This window comes from Rattus norvegicus, chromosome 3 (assembly GCF_036323735.1).
Source record: "Rattus norvegicus strain BN/NHsdMcwi chromosome 3, GRCr8, whole genome shotgun sequence".
NCBI lineage: Eukaryota > Metazoa > Chordata > Mammalia > Rodentia > Muridae > Rattus > Rattus norvegicus.
The window spans coordinates 174,875,381-174,893,164 of NC_086021.1; the positions used below are offsets into that span (position 1 = coordinate 174,875,381).

The window sequence follows — 17,784 nt, forward strand, 5'->3', positions numbered from 1 at the left end:
TTTTTTTTTTTTTTTTTTTTTTGGAGCTGAGGACTGAATCCAGGGCCTTGCACTTGCTAGGCAAGCACTCTACCACTGAGCTAAATCCCCAACCCCTCCAGATGCAGTTCTTAACTCCAGGTAGCTGACCATCTTACTCTAGGACCCTGCCACAGATTCAGAGTCCCTGGGAACTCTGACTTAGCAGAAATGAGCTGGGGCCCAGAATCTTCTGTGAGTTTCTTGTGAGTGAATCACTGATGATGATGATGATGATGATGATGATGATGATGATGGTGGTGGTGGTGGTGGTGGTGGTGGTGGTGGTGGTGGTGGTGGTGGTGGTAGCGATGGTGATGGTGATGGAGATGATGATGGCAGGGTAGGGAGAGGGATGGTGGTTGTGGTGGTGGTGATGATGGTGGTGGTAATGGTGATGGAAATGGTGATGGTGGTGGTGATGATGGTGATGATGGTTGTGATGGAGATGGTGATGGAGATGTTGGTGATGGCAGGGTAGGGGGGGGCAGATGGTGGTGATGGTGGTGGTGGTGTTGCTGGTGATGATAGTGATGGTGGTAGTGGTGATGATGGTGATGATGGTGGAGATTGTGATGATGGGGGTGGACAGTGATGATAGTGGTGATGGTGATGGAGACGGTGGTGATGGCGGGGGCAGAGGAGATGGTGCATGACTGAGGCTGTGTTGGAAGGAATGATAGCTGAGGCTGGGGGGACATCCTGGACCCTGATATCGTAGGGACTGCTCTGTTTTGAACTTGTTCTCTGAAATGTTCTTGAGATGTCCCTCAGCCCAAGGTCTGCACTCCTCTCATGGCTCACACAGCATGACATGTCCCTCAGCCCAAGGTCTACACTCCACTCACTGCTCACACAGCATGGCATGTCCCTCAGCCCAAGGTCTGCTCTCCACTCACTGCTCACACAGCATGACATGTCTCTCAGCCCAAGGTCTACACTCCACTCACTGCTCACACAGCATGAGATGTCCCTCAACCCAAGGTCTGCTCTCCACTCATGGCTCACACAGCATGACATGTCCCTCAGCCCAAGGTCTGCTCTCCCCTCATGGCTCACACAGCATGAGATGTCACTCAGCCCAAGGTCTGCTCTCCCCTCATGGCTCACACAGCATGAAATGTCACTCAGCCCAAGGTCTGCACTCCACTCATGGCTCACACAGCATGACATGTCCCTCAGCCCAAGGTCTGCTCTCCAGTCATGGCTCACACAGCATGACATGTCCCTCAGCCCAAGGTCTGCTCTCCCCTCATGGCTCACACAGCATGAAATGTCCCTCAGCCCAAGGTCTGCACTCCACTCATGGCTCACACAGCATGACATGTCCCTCAGCCCAAGGTCTGCTCTCCCCTCATGGCTCACACAGCATGAGATGTCCCTCAGCCCAAGGTCTGCTCTCCACTCATGGCTCACACAGCATGAGATGTCCCTCAGCCCAAGGTCTACGCTCCCCTCATGGCTCACACAGCATCTCTGAGATCTCGACGAATGCTAGGCCTGGTTCTCACACTGGAGACACAGCCTTGACCAAGAGACTGTCGACCCACAGTCCTGTTCTTCAGGGTCATCAACAAATGCTCACCCTCGGGCTCTCCTACAGGCAGGAAGGCCAAGGACTTTCCTCACCTCCATGCCCCACCCTCCACACCCAACCTGGAAGCTGTTGTTAGAGATGGCTGAACTCGGCGGCCACACCACAGCTCCCAGCCCTGGGGAGACGCAGGTTCAGATGGGGATCCCCACCACCTCAGCCTTCCCGGTGTGGGTCATCTTGTCTAGTCCTGTGTCAGCCAATGCGGGGCCACCCTGTTTCCACTTGTGGCTTCATCCCTCTGTCCCCGTGTCTCCTTTACTTTCAGCCTGTGCCACTTGCACTTGGCTCTTGGGTCAGAATCCATTTATGGGAAAACTAGACATCGATCCTCTGGAAAATCGGGGTTTGCTCTAAAGAGGGAGCCCGGGCTGCCAGGCGTGGCATCTCATTCAACCCCTGTCCCTTTTTTTTTCTCTCTTGCCAGGATTACCCCTCCTACCCCAACTTCCCACAGAACCAGTACCCCCAGTATTTCAGCCCATCATACAACCCGCCCTATGTCCCAGCCAGCAGCCTCTGCTCCTCGCCCCTCTCCACGTCCACCTACGTCCTCCAGGAGGCTCCTCACAATGTCAGCCAGAGTTCTGAGTCACTGGCCGGTAAGTATGCTCTCTCAAGCTCCCAAGTGAAGCAGCTCTGCGAGCTGTCGTCCAAGAGAAACGCATGCTTGCACAGTCTTCTCTCATCACCTCTCTACCCCTAGTAACAAGCATTTATGAAGCACCTACTGTTTTCCAGGCAGTCCTTAGTTTGAACGACAAAAAGCAGGGAGGGGCTCTGAAGATTTCTTTAAAGACGCAGGTTTTTTTTTTTAAATGCATGTATGTTTGGATGGCGTGAACCGGAGTCCCATGTGTGTGCTGGGAACCGAACCGGGCTTCTCTGTAAGAACAGCGAGCGCATTTAGCCGCTGAGCCATCTCTCCAGCCCTGGGACACTGTCCATTTGGCCTTTGTAGACTGCAATCAAATAGTCTCACAGATACATTTGCAAACTGGAGTAGGAAGGACGTGCCACAATCCTCACAAGAGAAGGGCTTCTCACCCCCAGCCCGCACCCCTATCTTCCACAGAGAACAGTACAGGTCAGAGTAACAAGTATGGACTAATAACTGTGGAACTAGGATTTGAACCCAGGCCCTCAGGCTTCATCTTCTGTGCTGAGCTACTCATTGGTTATGCCCAATTGAGATGTTCCCTAAAGCTCGCAGGGGCAGGACTGGTGGGGGATGGGGGAACTAAAGCGATGGCTCAACTGTGAAGAACACTCGCTGCTCTTCCAGAGGGACTGAGTCTGTTCTCAGCACCGACCTTGGGTGGCTCACAGCTGCCCATAATTCCAGCCACAGGGATCTGACGCCCTCTTCTGGACTCTGCAGGCACTGCACACACTCATACTCAATGTAAGATAAATCGGCCTGAGAGCTAGCCAGCTACCCCTCCGGTGTCCATTCTCTCTGAGGAGGTTGAGCCGCTGTTACTCACGGGTCTCAGCCTTCTAGGATCCTCACACGACCCTGTGGTACAATCAACACTGAGGCACCGGAGTTTTAGGGAAACCCTGTATTACACAGGACTTTTAGACTCCAGAAAATAGAAAAAAAAACTATATGAAAGAAACAAAAATACTTGTGAGGCAAGTTATAAGCAGTGTTGGAGAATTAGCATGGCATAGGCCATATCCTGCCTGCTGCATCACCACAAAGAAGGGCTTCTTCCTTTTAGATCCTTCCGCCAGAGCCTTAGAGCACTCTCATTGGCCAGTTTAGTCACATGTCCATCCCACAGCCAGCCTCTGTGGCTTAGGTACAATGCTGGGATGGGAGAAGGTCTTATGCCCAAGGCTAGAGCCAGAGTAGCGTCAGCGCTGTGCCAGAACCAATAGACCAGGGGGTGGGGGGAGGGACAAGGAAACCCAGCACTCGGGAGCTACAAGACAGGGGACACACCCACACCCGTGTCCTGGATCTCACCTCAACTCTTAGCTACACAGGCCAGGGTGCTTCCAAATCTGCAATCCTCCTGCTTCAGCTTCCCAACCAGAAGTTGCTGTCTGACTTACATGTTTCTGGAGTCTTGGTTTTTTCTTCACGGAATTCATGAGGTGCTCAGATGTAGCAAAGCCACGGGGGTTTTATTTGGGGGCAAAGCAAAATCTCAGAGTAGAAACACTGCAGGGACGTGGTGGGCTCCAGTGAGGTTGCTCAAGAGCCCTATGCTACTTCCGGGGTTTCCTTTTGTGGGTCCAGGAAGAGGAGAAAGTTGGTTGCTAGGGGCAGAGTCGGGGTGATTTTCTGTTTGACTGACAGGTCTCAGGTATATAAACCTTGGTTTGCTACAGGTATCCTTTCCCATGATACATCTGGCTTAATCATATGCATGCCCAGTCATGCATAGGCATAAGATGGTAATTAGAAGATTTCTTTTTACCCCCAAAAGGTCACTCAGAGGACATGTTCCCTTACTGTGCATGTACCAAAAACCAATCCAGATTGGACCACGGCCCCTAGTTCCAGGATGAGTTTGGCCGCAAAAGGGAGTTACTGTGAGGTTGCTAGGGAGTTACTAGGGGAGGGTGAGGAGGAGTGACAGGTTGCTTTGTCTGGTAAGGAGCGCCTGTGTAGTTCTGTGCAGGATGTGGTGGGGGATGGGAGTGGTGGCTCAGCTATTCTGCAAACTAAGTGTCCCACAGGTGCTGGGGTCACAGGGGCATCCAGCTTAGAGTCTCATTCTTCTGTTGTTTTGTCTTATTTGAGACGGAGTCTCCTGTAGCCCAGGCTATCCTTGAACTCAAGATGTAGGCAAGGCATGGCCTTGAATTCCCATCCTCCTGCCTCCACCTTCAGTGCTGAGATTATAGGAATGGGTCTCTACACTAGCCTTCCTTCCGCCTCTTTCCAGAGTCTTCTGGTGCTCTTGGGTTCAGCAGCCTGAGGCCTCTGGACAGTTACTATTCCTTACTTAAAGGGCAAGGAAGAAGCAGCGGGGAGAACCCTGCCCCTCTCTGTCTGGGCTCTTGGTGTGGCTGTGGATCCAGATCTGCACGTCCCTTCCCCGAGGAGCTCCTCTTCCCTGTCCAGAAGACAAATGGAGACACCTGGCCAAGTATTTTGGAATCGGCTTTCAAGGGAGTGTCAGGCTTGACCGCTCTTTAATCCTCATAATCTTGTCCAGAACATTTACCGAACACACAGCCCTTCTCACTTAGCAACTTCAAAATCATTTTCTTTCGAGAAAGAACACGGAGTCTAGTTAACTTCTCTTCCTGATCTTGGACAACCGTTGGCACTCTGCTTCTCTGAATGTAGTCTCCGAGCACTGGTCTCAACAAAGGAGAGGAACAGGGGGCTGGTGGGAAACAGGGATGGAGAGGAGCTACTGGCAGGAAGATGGGCTCCTAGATCCAGAGTTGAAGGGTGAACCTGACTCATGTCACTCTTCCTGAGGATTCCTCGAGTTAAATGGAAAGGTCATCTCTAGGTCCCATCAGGAGCAAACACAGGACTCATTGTGGCTCTGAGGTGTCCTTTCCACACCCTTCAAGATCATTTATCCCTCGGCCTCAGGTATAACAATAAAAGGTTAGGGTGACTTTTTGTCTCACAAGTTCACATAAATGTTAATGGCATCATGGGGCTGGAGAGATGGCTCAGTGGTTAAGAACATTGGCTGCTCCTCTAGGACCTGAGTTCAGTTCCCACCACCCACATGGTGGCTCACAATCATTGGTCCTAGGGATCTGATGCCCTCTTCTGATCTCCAAGGATACCAGGCATACATATGGTGCACAGACAGACATACAAGGAAAACACTCATGTACAAAAGACACCAAATCTAAAAAGAGTTCTTAATCTAATGGTGCCAATAATTGTAAGCTCTAACTGGGGTGGCTAGCCTCTTTCCCCAGTATTTGTTGCACGAGAAGAACATTTTGCTCATGTGCACACACATGCACACACATATGTGCACACATGCAGGCTTTTAGTGTTTTCCACAAAACTCCACTTTTGAAACTGTCTAAAGCACCTGACATTTTTCCACCTACTCCAGTAGTTTGATTGACAGATCCCACTGGCTCTCAGCTCTCTGCTAAGAAATGGTCTCTAACACTTTCCTCTTCCCAGCCACTTTGAAAGACATGCTGCTCTAACAGGTGTTAACAGCTGTGCGGGTGCCAACAGTGGGCAGAGGACTCTAGGCAGCCCGCTGCACAGAGAAATGTCTAAACACCTGTCCAGACCCAAAAGAACAAACACACCAGGCCAGAACTTCTTTCCTGTGGTTTAATGTGCTCCATGGTACTCAAGAGAAAGTTGGAAGGTTGTTTTTAATTTGTTAAACCACCTCCCTCAGCCAGTAAGAGAATGCTAAGTTCTCAAGAAGAGATTTAAGATTTTCTGTCCAGTCAGATAACATCTGACAAAATTAGAAGCTCATGGGGTTGGGGATTTAGCTTGCCTAGGAAGCACAAGGCCCTGGGTTCGATCCCCTTTAACCCAACTATTCCCCAACTAGGAATTTATCCTAAAGACAACTCCCACATAAATACAAACACTTAAGAAACAGAACCCTGGGGTTGGGGATTTAGCTCAGTGGTAGAGCGCTTGCCTAGTAAGCGCAAGGCCCTGGGTTCGGTTCTCAGCTCCGAAAAAAAGAAAAAGAAAAAAAAGAATCCTTATTGCGGTTAATATCAGAGCAAAAGACTACAAGGAATTTAGTAGTGCTTAGCAGGACTCTTATTAGGTAATCAGTGATGCAACCACCAGTAGAATACTATGCAGCTCTGAAAAAAAGGAGCGCAGTGACATCATACAATGATGTCTGCCTAAACCGCCCTTTTTGAACTGCTATCATAGGTGGAGAGAAGTAAAGCAAATGAAAATCCAGGCACCCTGTCTCGCACCTACAAACTCAGCACTCAGGAGGCTACAGCAGGAGGATTACCAGGAGTTCAAGGCTAGCCTGAGTTACCCACTAAGTTCCTGGCCAGGTTGAACCACAGAGTGAGACTGTTTCTTGCCTCACCCTCGTGGGGAGGAAAGAGAAAATAAAAGGTTTCTGTGTGAAACCTGTCCCCAGAGTTTTCTTCAATAGAAGAGTAGGTTGGCATCCATGTTTACATAGGAAGTTTCTGGAAAGGTGCAGAGCAACCATCCGTGATCCATTTCTCTGGAGAAGAAAACTGGGGATGTGGCATGGAAGGGAAAGGCTGTGATAACAGGCGGTCTGTACAGCACATCTCAGCAGCAGTGTGCTCCCTCCGGCAGCATGCAGGACAAGCGTTCCCTGAAAGACTCACATTCTGGACCAGATAGCAGGTTCTGGCTCAGCTGGCCTCCAAGACGGAGAGCCCGGCCTCTGGTGGCAGAAGAATTAAATCACTAATAAGTAGCAAATGCTTCTGGAACTTTCTCAAACATTTGACATCTCAATGCCACTTCTGTGCAACCTGGAGGTCAAGGAATCCAAAGGAAGTTTAAAAGTGCTTTGAATCGGGGTTGGGGATTTAGCTCAGTGGTAGAGCGCTTGCCTAGCAAGCGCAAGGCCCTGGATTCGGTTCCCAGCTCCGAAAAAAAGAAAAAAAAAAGTGCTTTGAATTGAACGAAATAAAAACACGACATATCACAATTTATGGAATATCGTTAAAACAGCAAAGGGAAATAACATAGTTGTTAGAAAAGAAGAAAAGGGATTACAGACACAGCCCCTCATCTTGTTTAATTTCTAAAAAAATATCTATTCGTTTCCATTTTGGGGGGTGTGTGAGTGCTTGCTTTTCTTTGTCTTTGGGTCACATGTGCGCCAAGCCCATGGAGGCCAGTGGAGGATATGAGACGCCTGGGACTGGAGCCACAGATGTCTATGAGCTGCCATATGGTGCTGGGAATTGAACCCAGGTTCTCTGGAAGAGCAATACTTTTAACTGCTGAGCCCTCTCTCCAGCCCCAAGACCTCGTCTACCTTAAGAAACTCTCAAAAAGGGCTGGAGAGATGGCTCAGCGGTTAAGAGCACTGACTGCTCTTCCAGAGGTCCTGAGTTCAATTCCCAGCAACCACATGGTGGCTCACAACCATCTGTCATGGGATCTGATGCCCTCTTCTGGTGTGTCTGAAGATAGCTACAGTGTACTCACATACATTAAATAGATAAATCTTTAAAAAAAGAAAAAGGAACTCTCAAAAGAGACAAAATAAGCCCAAAGTAAGCAGAGGCACAAAAATAAGAGACCAGAGTGGAGGGGACCAATGAAAGGCAAAAACAGAATAAAGGGGGGACCACAAAGGAGAGGGGTGATGTCATTGTGATTGTGCTTGAGTTGATAACTTAGATAAAATGTGGAGTCCATGTAAGAGAAACTCCCTGCCTCACACAAGAAGCAAGTGGTTCCTTACACAGCCGTGTAGCCAATGAGACGCCAACGCCGATGGCAGTGGCGGTGGTGGTATGGGTGTCGTTGAAGATGAACAGAGCAAGAGCTGGGGAATGGCTCTGTTGGTTAGCCTACTGAAGGAAGCACTAGGCTCCATCATAGTACCACATAAAGCTGGGTGTAGTGGTGCACATGTGTAATTTGCACACGTGTAATTTCAGTACTGGGGAGCTGGAGGCAGGGGGATCAGGAGTTCAAACTCATCCTTGGCTATGTAATGAAGTGTACTCCAGCTTGGGTTACAGGAGACCGTGCCTCAAAGGAAAACAGAAGTCACAAGGAAAATACCATCCCCAGAAGGCTTTGCTGGTTAATTCTGAACATTTTAATAAGAACCACAAGTTCTACACAAACTTCTAAGAGAATTAAAGTTAAGTGCATCCTGAGACACCCTCTGAGGGCATCACAAGCTGGAAGCTGAAACCAACAAGGCCATGAGAAGGAAACCCCAGGCCACACATGTCATAAACAGAGATACGTCTAAAGAAAGCGATAGTATGCCAAGACTAAGCTTTTACTGATTGGGCCTTTATCCTAAAGATGCAAAAACTGGTTTAAAATTGGAATTCAATTTATATAATGTGTGATATTTGCAAGCTGAAGGGTGCTTAACATTTCAAAACCTACAAATCAGGTGGGGAGGGAGAGAGAGACAGAGACAGAGACAGAGACAGAGACAGAGATAGAGACAGAGACAGAGAGAGGGGAGGAGAGAGAGAGAGAGAGAGACAGAGACAGAGACAGAGACAGAGACAGAGAGACAGAGACAGAGAGACAGAGACAGAGAGAGAGGCTCTACCTCAGCCACATCTGGCTTTTGAATGTTTATTCCTTCCCAGGTGGAGGTCACCTGTCAGCTCTCAGTGGGGCAGAGCTTAGAGGTGGGGTTTTAGGGGGTGATTAAGTTATGAGGACAGAGCCCTGAGGAATGGGATTGTCCCGGTAAGAACCAGTAAGAGAGCTGATCTCTCTCCTGTGGAAGACATGACAAAAACCTACCCATGAGCAGGGCATGGTAGTGCCTTCCTTTAATGGAAGCATTCGGGAGGCAGAGACAGTTGGATCTCTGTAAATTTGAGGCCACCCTGATCTACAAAGAGAGTTCCAGGACAGCCAGGGCTACACAGAGAAACCTGTCTCAAGGAAAACAAAACAAGTAAACCAAAAACAAACAGCAAAACCCTACCCACAGACAAGTGCAGCGACTTCACCAGGAACTGGACCTGCTGACATCTTAACCTTGGACTGTCCCGTTTCCGGAACACTTGCAGGGCTGGAGAGGTGTCTCAGCAGTTAAGACAGCGCTGTTTGTGTACAAGACCCAAGTTCGGTTCCCAGCACCCATTTGAGCAGCTCACAACCACCTGAAACTCGAGCTCAGGGGATCTCTCTCTCTCTCTCTCTCTCTCTCTCTCTCTCTCTCTCTCTCTCTCTGTCTCTCTCTCTCTCTCTCTCTCTCTCTCTGTCTCTCTCTCTCTCTCTGTGTGTGAGAGAGAGACAGAGACAGAGACAGAGACAGAGAGACATGACAGAGACAGACAGACAGACAGACAGAGAGAGAAGACAGAGAGAGAGAGAGAGAGAGAGAGAGAGAGAGAGATGATCTTTTTAACCTTAAAGAATACACTTGTATCATGTGAGTCAGCAATCCGTGCTGGGTTGTAAAGCTTCAACGGATCAGCAGACACCATGAGACGTTACAACGTGAACTGATTCTCAGTAGTGAGGAGCGAAGCCTGGGCCTGGAGCCTGCTCGACAAGTGTTTTCACTGAGCTGCACCCCAGTCCTCTTTTTCTTTTTTTTTTTTTTTTTAATTTTGAGACAAAGTCTCACTAACTTGCAGTTGCTGGCCTTGAACTTACTCTGTAGCTCAGGACCATCTCAAACTTTTAATCCCCCTGCTTCCACCTCCCAAGTAGCTGAGGTTACATCCATACCACCAGGACCAACTAAGATATCTGCTCTTACTGCTTTGATCAAGTATCTGAGGTTAGAAGAAATTCTTCCTCTTGAAGAAAGCTGTTTCTGACTCTGTTCTGGGGTCCGGTGCTGGCTGGTGGGAAGAGGCCCCTCCATCCCTGACATCACACTGGGTTTCTTCTCTCCTGTGTCTGTGAGTCGCTAAGGAGCTCTATAAATATTAGAGAAACAAAATTGAGTCCCTTGGGTCTTAGGGGAAAATAGGAGGCAGAATTCAGCCCATTCCCAAATGCATTCGGTCCAAGCCGACCCTCCCTCCCACTGTGCTCTCTGAGAACTAGAGGAGAACTGGTCTCTGCAGGACATGTTCAGAGGCTAAAACTGTTTTGTGAGAAAATGGGACGGGATGTCCTCGTAGGGTCCAAGAGGGTCTACGGTTATGCTGCTGAGGACAGGCCCAGATCTTGCCACTAATCTGTAGGGACCCCAGGCAAGTTCAACAAAATCATTAAGCCACAAATACCCATGTGATTGGGGGTGGGAGGGTCCCTGGAAACCAGCTATGTGAGGCTGTATTTCTACATTGCCATAATGCCATCCCAGAGACTTGTAACTTTATAAAGAAGAAAGGTTTATCTAGCTTACAGCCTGGAGGGACCCCAGACCTTTCCAAGTGTGTCCCCAGTGGACCTGAGGACCTCTTACTGGCTCCACCCTTGAAAAGCCCCACAATTACCACTCTAGGGATTAAGCCCCAAAGCATGAACTTGAAATCTAATTGCTGGAAGCTCATCTCCTTGTGGGCTTACATTTTCATCTTTCCATCCACGGAGGAGTCTTTAAGCCGTTGGCATGGGCTGCTCACTGTAACAGTCCTGACCTCCTTCACTTCTTCCAGATCTTTGAGCAGATACCCCTTCCCTCACAGACCGTTCATGTAACACCCCTACCACCACCCTACACCCTACGTGCGCATTTGTGTGCAGAAACCAGATGACGGCCTCAGATCCCACCCTCAAAAATGCTGTTTCACTTCCTTTGAGACAAAGTCACTCAACAGGCCTGGAGCTCACAAGTTAGGCTAGAGTAGCTGGCCTGCTAGCACTGAGCCAGACCTGTCTCTGTCTTCCCTAGCACTGAGATCGCCCCATGGAATCGAACTCAGGTCCTCAGGCCTACATGGCAGGCATTTTACCAGTTGAGCTATGCTCCCTGCCTTTGCCGGAGTTTTTAAAGTGCTTGATCCTCTAGACGGGGCCCAGAACCTGAAACAGGGCTTCTTAATGTCTATGACTGGAAGAAAGTCATCATGGCATGGATGGCAGTGACCAGCGGTTTAATCTTACAATCTTGACCTCTGGTGCTGTCTTTAGGGTCTCTTTTGAGGACTGCATAATGAAGTAGAAGAGACACCCAGCCAAGAATCTGACCTTTATATCATCCTGTCTCTCCCCAGGAGACTACAACACACACAACGGACCCTCCACGCCAGCAAAGGAGGGTGACACAGACAGGCCACATCGGGCCTCGGATGGGAAACTACGGGGCCGGTCAAAGAGGAGTAGTGACCCCTCCCCAGCAGGAGACAATGAAATTGAGGTAACTAGGGGGTGTCTTTGGTTGGGGGGGGACTGATCTATATCTGTAGCCCGAATGGAGGCTGAGGGCTGAGGCTCTCTAAGCCTTTAGTCAGTTGTACTTTCTAAGTACAACCCAGCGACAGAGCTTCACTACCCAGGGGGAGAAACGCAGAAGAATTAGATTGACTGTATAGAGTCCTGCTGGGTGACTAAACTGGGGAAGGACAGCCTGAGACCAGCATGGACCATGCTTCTCACACCTCGGTGGCATCTGAGTCCCCTGGGGAATCATGGGGCCCTCTCAGAGGCTCTAATTCCATAGGTCCTGGGCAAGCCAGAGAAGTGGGTATATAACAGGTCCCTTAAGCTGCTGAACCCCAAAGGGGCTATACCCTGAGAGCCTCTGGTTAGGAAGATAACAGGCAGGATCTTTCAACTAGAGTACGATGATAAGGCCATGTACCAGGTCTCATCCCGGACAAGTAACTATAGGTGGGGGCAGTTTAGGAAGTCCACCTTGTCCCAACCTGGGGCTGGCCCAAGGTCTCCATCCTCAGTGTGGCCCTAGCAGCTCAGGCAGGGATGTTCCAAGGCTGGGGACAAAAACATCTGCAGAACTGGAAGGGACCTTCTTCCTCAAGCTGAATGCCAGGCCCGTTTGGTCACACTGCCTGATGTGGGAACCCCAGGTCCCAGTGGTTCCAGTGTGCAGCAAGAGCTGAGGAGGCTGGTCTGGGGGGCATGATGGCATTTGTCAGATATGAGCATCTTTCCTGAGCCAGCCTGACCAGGGGAGGAAGACGGGGGGGGGGGGGGGACAGGCCCCGTGAGTGCCCTTGAGATAGACCCAAGGTACACAGGGAAGCAAGCAAGTTCAAGGGTCTACCCTGCTCTATTTGCTAGCTGCCATGTGCTTTGGGGCTTGGGTAGCATCAGGAAAGATGGGATTTGTGCCCAGCATGTCAAATATACGAGGGTACCTTTGCCTTCCTGGGCACAAACTCAGACCGTGTGAGCATCCTGGTCATTCCTTAATGTCTTGGACTCTGTCTATCTAATAATAGGCTGGTAGAAACCCATTTCATTACTGAGCCCAGCCCAGCTCCCAGAAATATATGAGAGTCCCAATGTTTGCTTGGTCTCGGTACATAGAAGCACAAAGCTTGGTCACTGCCATCGTCCCCAGCACTGAGGCCTACCGGCTTAGTGAGAGGCCAGCTGCCTCACTGCTGCCAGATTGTGCAGTAGCCATGAAAATCCCTGTTGAGTATAAGGACATTGGAGTATCAGCCACCGGCCTTTGGTGGCAAAAAGAGGAACCACGGAACCTACAGGATAAGAGGGACATGTTGACCAGGCTGCAACAGCCAAGGGGAACCTGAAGGGATGTCTCCACCAATAAAAAGCTTTGTACACAAGGGCCTGAGTTTAAATCCCCGGCATCCATGTACTAAGCCAGACTGGGGGTGGGGCAGGCTCAGGACAGAAGCAAGCAGATCCCTGGTATTTGGTGAGCATATATTCTAGCCAATCAGTGACCTCCAGAGTCAATGGGAGGCCCTATCTCAAAAGGTAAAAGGTAGAAAAACAACTAAAAAAAGACATTTGAGTTTGCTATCTGGCCTCCACATGCATAAACACACATCTGCACACTCATACACACACACACACACACACACACACACACACACACACACACACACACAAAGGATTAAAGAAATACAAACCGCAGGGAACTACCAAGGACTGTCAGGGTGATGTCCCACCAGGGAGCAGGCAGAGAACCTAACACCACTTGACCCAAGGTCAGACCAGCTTAAGTGTTAGCCTCACCCCTTCATTGATGCCCTCTAGGGAGGGGGATGAGGATGCCCTCCTCAGAAGACCTGTGGGTACCCAGGCCAGGAGCACCCCACTACTAAGGCACCTAGTACCACCTGTGCCACTGGTGTGGCTTCAACGATGGCTTGTGGCTTTGCTGTTCAGTCCTGGAAAATACTGTCCTTGTGAGCCTCATTCTCGTCCCTGCTCTAAATCGACAACAAATGGCACACTCTAGGTCTCTGCCAGGGAGAACTACCCTCAGCTTGGGCCTCAGCATCCCCGCCCTCAGGCCCCACCCCCTTCACTATGAGATGGGCTTTCACTGCGTTGCCCAGGATGGTCTCAAAGTCCTACCTCAGTCTCCCAAACGGCTTTGAGCCCAAAGGGATGCGACTGTATCCAGCCGTGTATCCCAGGCCGACCTGTGTTCCTCCTGCCTCAGTTTCCCAATGTGTGCCCAGTACCCTGCTTCTGTTCCTATATTCAAAGGTGGGGTAGGGCTTGAGACAGGGTTGTGCTACACAGTCCAGGCTGACCTCAAGTTTCAAATCCTTTCACCCACCTCAGCCTCCTGATGCTGGGATTCTAGGCAAGTACCATTGTGCATGGCTTCCCCTCAGTCCTAAAGCTACCCTTCTCACTGAATTAGGGGCACCCTTACATTCCCTTCAGTGGGGTTTGGGTCTGTTTCAAAAGGCTCCTGTTGTCTGTAGCTTTCCTCTCTCCTGAATTCCTGCATGACCCCAACAGTTCAAAACTGCATAGAGTAGCCTAGGTGGCTGTTAATATTCCCTCCTAACCTGCTGTGGCTTCTGCTCTTAGGGAGACGTTTTTCCATGCCACTAGGAGGGGTGGGAGGGCCAGAGCTTGGAAGTGGGGTTCACAGGGAAATATTATTCTGGAAACACCTGCTTCTTGCGGGCAGGGGTTGGCGGGGGAGGAGAATGGGCAACCGAGGTGTGAGCACTGCCTTGCTTCTGAGTTTACTGTCAGCAGGCTCGTTCACACCTCTCAGGTCTCTGGCAGTTTCCTGAAGGGCAGACCCCCACGAGAGAGGCCTGTGCTGAAGCTGAAGTTCTGAGCACGTGTTAGACGGAAACCCTTGGGCTACCGGTGCCAGCAACCAGCTTGAGCCGTCTGGCGTGTGAAAACGGAGTCTGTATAAAGGATGCAGAACCCTCTTGGAACTTAAAGATGGTGGAAAGCCAGGCAGTGGGGCATCAGAGAGGTGATAGGGCCAGCCTGCAAAGTGCAACAAGGAAACTGTTGGGCCTCTCGCCTCGTGTGCGGAAGGAGCTAAAAGCCCCCCGTGCTATGCGTTTTCAACAGCCCTGCCCTGTACAGTGCTCCTCAGACCCCTCCAGTTTCCCCCAGTTCTCACTGAAGCCAAGTCCTGGGGTAGCTTTGGGCTCGTCTCTATCTCCATTGAGCCTTTTCTTCCCCTCAGGACACTTGGCTACTGACAGCCCCCAGACATGAGACTATGGCTTTCTTTCAGACCCCAAATTTAAATCTTAGATCTATCTGGGGTAGTTAGGGATCCACTCATCCCAAGTTGTAGTAGCCATGGACAGAGACCTGCAAAATGTCCCCAGGAGCTCACTCGCTAGGGACCTTAGGCTGAGAGTCAGTGAGGCAAGAAGATGAAGCTAGGTCTGCTTGAGGGAAAGTTCAGTGGGTAAATCATTGGAGCCTGAAGACATTCACAAACTGCTTTTTAATTCTGCAATTAAAACTTGTAAGTTGGGCTGGAGAGATGGCTCAGTGGTTAAGAGCACTGACTGCTCTTCCAGAGGTACTGAGTTCAAATCCCAGCAACCACATGGTGGCTCACAACCATCTGTAATAAGATCTGATGCCCTCTTCTGGTTTATCTGAAGACAGCTACAGTGTACTCATATGCATAAAATAAATAAATAAATCTTTAAAAAAAAAAACTTGTAAGTTAAATTGATCCAAGGCATTGCGCTCAACAAAACGCCTTCTCCAAGGGAATGCATACCTAACTTTTTTTTACACAGCCTATATGGCCCACAATAAGAATACACTCGCTCCTGGAGAGATGGCTCAGCAGTTAAGAGCACCGGCTACACTTCCAGAGGACCCAGGCTCAATTCCCAGTACCCACCCCGTAGTTCATAACTGTCTGTAACTCCAGTTCAAGGGATACGGCACACTCATACACAGAGACATGCTCACACAGAGACATGCTCACACACAGAGACATGCTCACGAGAGGCAGAGGCAAGCAGATCTCTAAGTTTGAGTCCAACCTGGTCCACAGAATGAGTTCCAGGACAGCCTGGGCTACACAAAGAAACACTGAGAGGCAGGGGAGAGAAACAGACAGACAGACAAACAAACAAACTCCGGACTAAGGAGGTGGCTCAGTGGGTGCTGTACTTTGTTTTCTCGTTGCTTGAGCATCATGACCATGAGGAAGGGGTTGATTAGTCTTACTCTTCACACTGAAGAAAGTCGGAGGCAGGAGGCAGGAATAGAAACCACAGAGAACACTGCCTCCTGGCTTTCTCACTGGCTCCTCCTCAGCCTCCTTATACAGCCTAAGCCCATTGCCTAGGGATGGTGCCACCCATGGTGGGCTGGGCTCTCCTACATCAGTCCTCAATCAAGACAATCTCTCACAGACATGGCCACAGGCAGGTCTTGTAAAAGCAATTCTTCAGCTGAGGTTCCTTCTTCCCAGGGGACTGGATCTAGGTCTGGTCAATCTGAAAATAAAAACTAACCAGGATAAAGCATAAAGGGTTCACTGTGTAAACTCCAGCATCCACTTAAAAGCCCGAGTGTGGCCATGCACTTCTGTAACCCTAGTGTGTTTGTTGACCAGTCAGCCTAGCCAATCAGGAAGCTCCAGGATCAGTGAGAGATTCTGTCTCAAAAAATAAGTGATAGAGGAAGACACCTGATGTTGACCACACACACACACACACATACACAGAGAGAGAGAAACACACCCTCGCGCGCGCGCGAGCACGCACGTACACAAGTGGAGAAAGTCAGATCTGCAAGGACTGGGTCAGTAAAACATCAGCTCCGTCATCTAGACCCTGGGCACCAGAGAATACTGAAGGGAGAGAACCCAAGACTTGGAGAACATTGTTTGCTAAGGAGTATTGTGTGAGCAGAGAAAATATGAATAATAATTTTGTAAGAATTTGGGGGAGTTACTCTCCACAATCCCTTCAGAAAGTACAACTTAAGGATGTACTCAGGTGAAAAACAGGGGGAGGTGGAGTGGGGGAAATTTGGAATCTAGGTAACAGTGGATTGAGTTCAGAAATGCACAGAGTGGAACTTTGAGGGCACTGCTTTCAGGAGCCCAGGGGCAATCCAGTCCACACTCCCCATCTTTGAAGATACTGTGTATGAGTGTGTGTGTGTGTGTGTGTGTGTGTATGTGTATGTGTGTATGTGAGTGTATGTGTGAGCGTGTGTGTTTGTGTGAGTGTGTGTGTGAGTGTGTGTATATGTGTGTGATACTGTGTGTGAGTGTGTATGTGTTTGTGTATGTGTGATACTGTGTATGTGCATGCATGTGTATGTGTTTGTGTATGTGTGATACTGTGTATGTGCATGCATGTGTATGTGCATGTGTGTGTGTGATACTGTGTGTGTGAGTGAGTGTGTGAGTGTGTGTGAGTGTGTGTGAGTGAGTGTATGTGTGAGTGTGTGTGAGTGTGATACTGTGTGTGAGTGTGTGTGAGTGTGTGTGAGTGTGTGTTTGTGTGTGTGAGTGTGAGTTTGTGTGTATGAGTATGTGTGTGAGTGTGTGTATGAGTATGTGTGTGAGTGTGTGTGAGTGTGTGAGTGTGTGTGATACTGTGTGTGTGAGTGTGAGTGTGTGTGAGTGTGTGTGTGTGTGAATGGGCTGTGACTGCATCTGAGGTTATAATGAAGGCACATTACAAGAAAAAGAAAACAGAAGTGACCAGCAACTCCAACAGAGGCTGGGAGTTGGTTCTACCAAGCAGGCAGGACTCACCTGGGAACACACCAGGATGATTTTCATCAGGGTGTAGACAGGAGAAAGAAGGATAGACAAGGAGACACTTGACCTTGATGGTGGACATGTTCTCCTCAAAGTGGATCTGGACTATGAGGTCGGATAGATATATTACTTCTCTCTACAGTGAACAACAACTTAAAAAAATGTATATAGCTTCTAATTATCAACATTTAAAATCAGCAAGTTAAGGCCTGCAGGGAAGCTCAGTGCGTAACAACACTTGAGACAAGCCTGATGACCTGAGTCAGATCCCTGGAACCATAGAAAGGTAGAAGGAGAGAGTACACGCAGACACACAAGGACACACACATATATACACAATGGCACAACACACATATACACACACAGAGATACATACACACATAGACACACAATGACACACAT

General features: G+C 49.4%; 1 protein-coding gene across 5 annotated transcripts in view; it reads left to right on the forward strand.

Annotated features, from left to right (window-relative positions):
• The window catches only part of Eya2 (EYA transcriptional coactivator and phosphatase 2), a 183,264-nt gene that overhangs the window by 120,609 nt on the left and 44,871 nt on the right, over positions 1-17,784 (forward strand). For 4 of the 5 annotated variants that reach the window (NM_130427.2, XM_039104164.2, XM_039104163.2 and 1 more), the window contains 2 exons: positions 2,040-2,214; positions 11,423-11,565. In NM_130427.2, coding sequence (NP_569111.2) covers positions 2,040-2,214; positions 11,423-11,565 — 318 coding nt within the window. Of the gene's footprint in view, positions 1-2,039; positions 2,215-4,581; positions 7,639-11,422; positions 11,566-17,784 lie in introns of those variants that run through there. The other variant, XM_063283024.1, reaches the window with a different exon arrangement.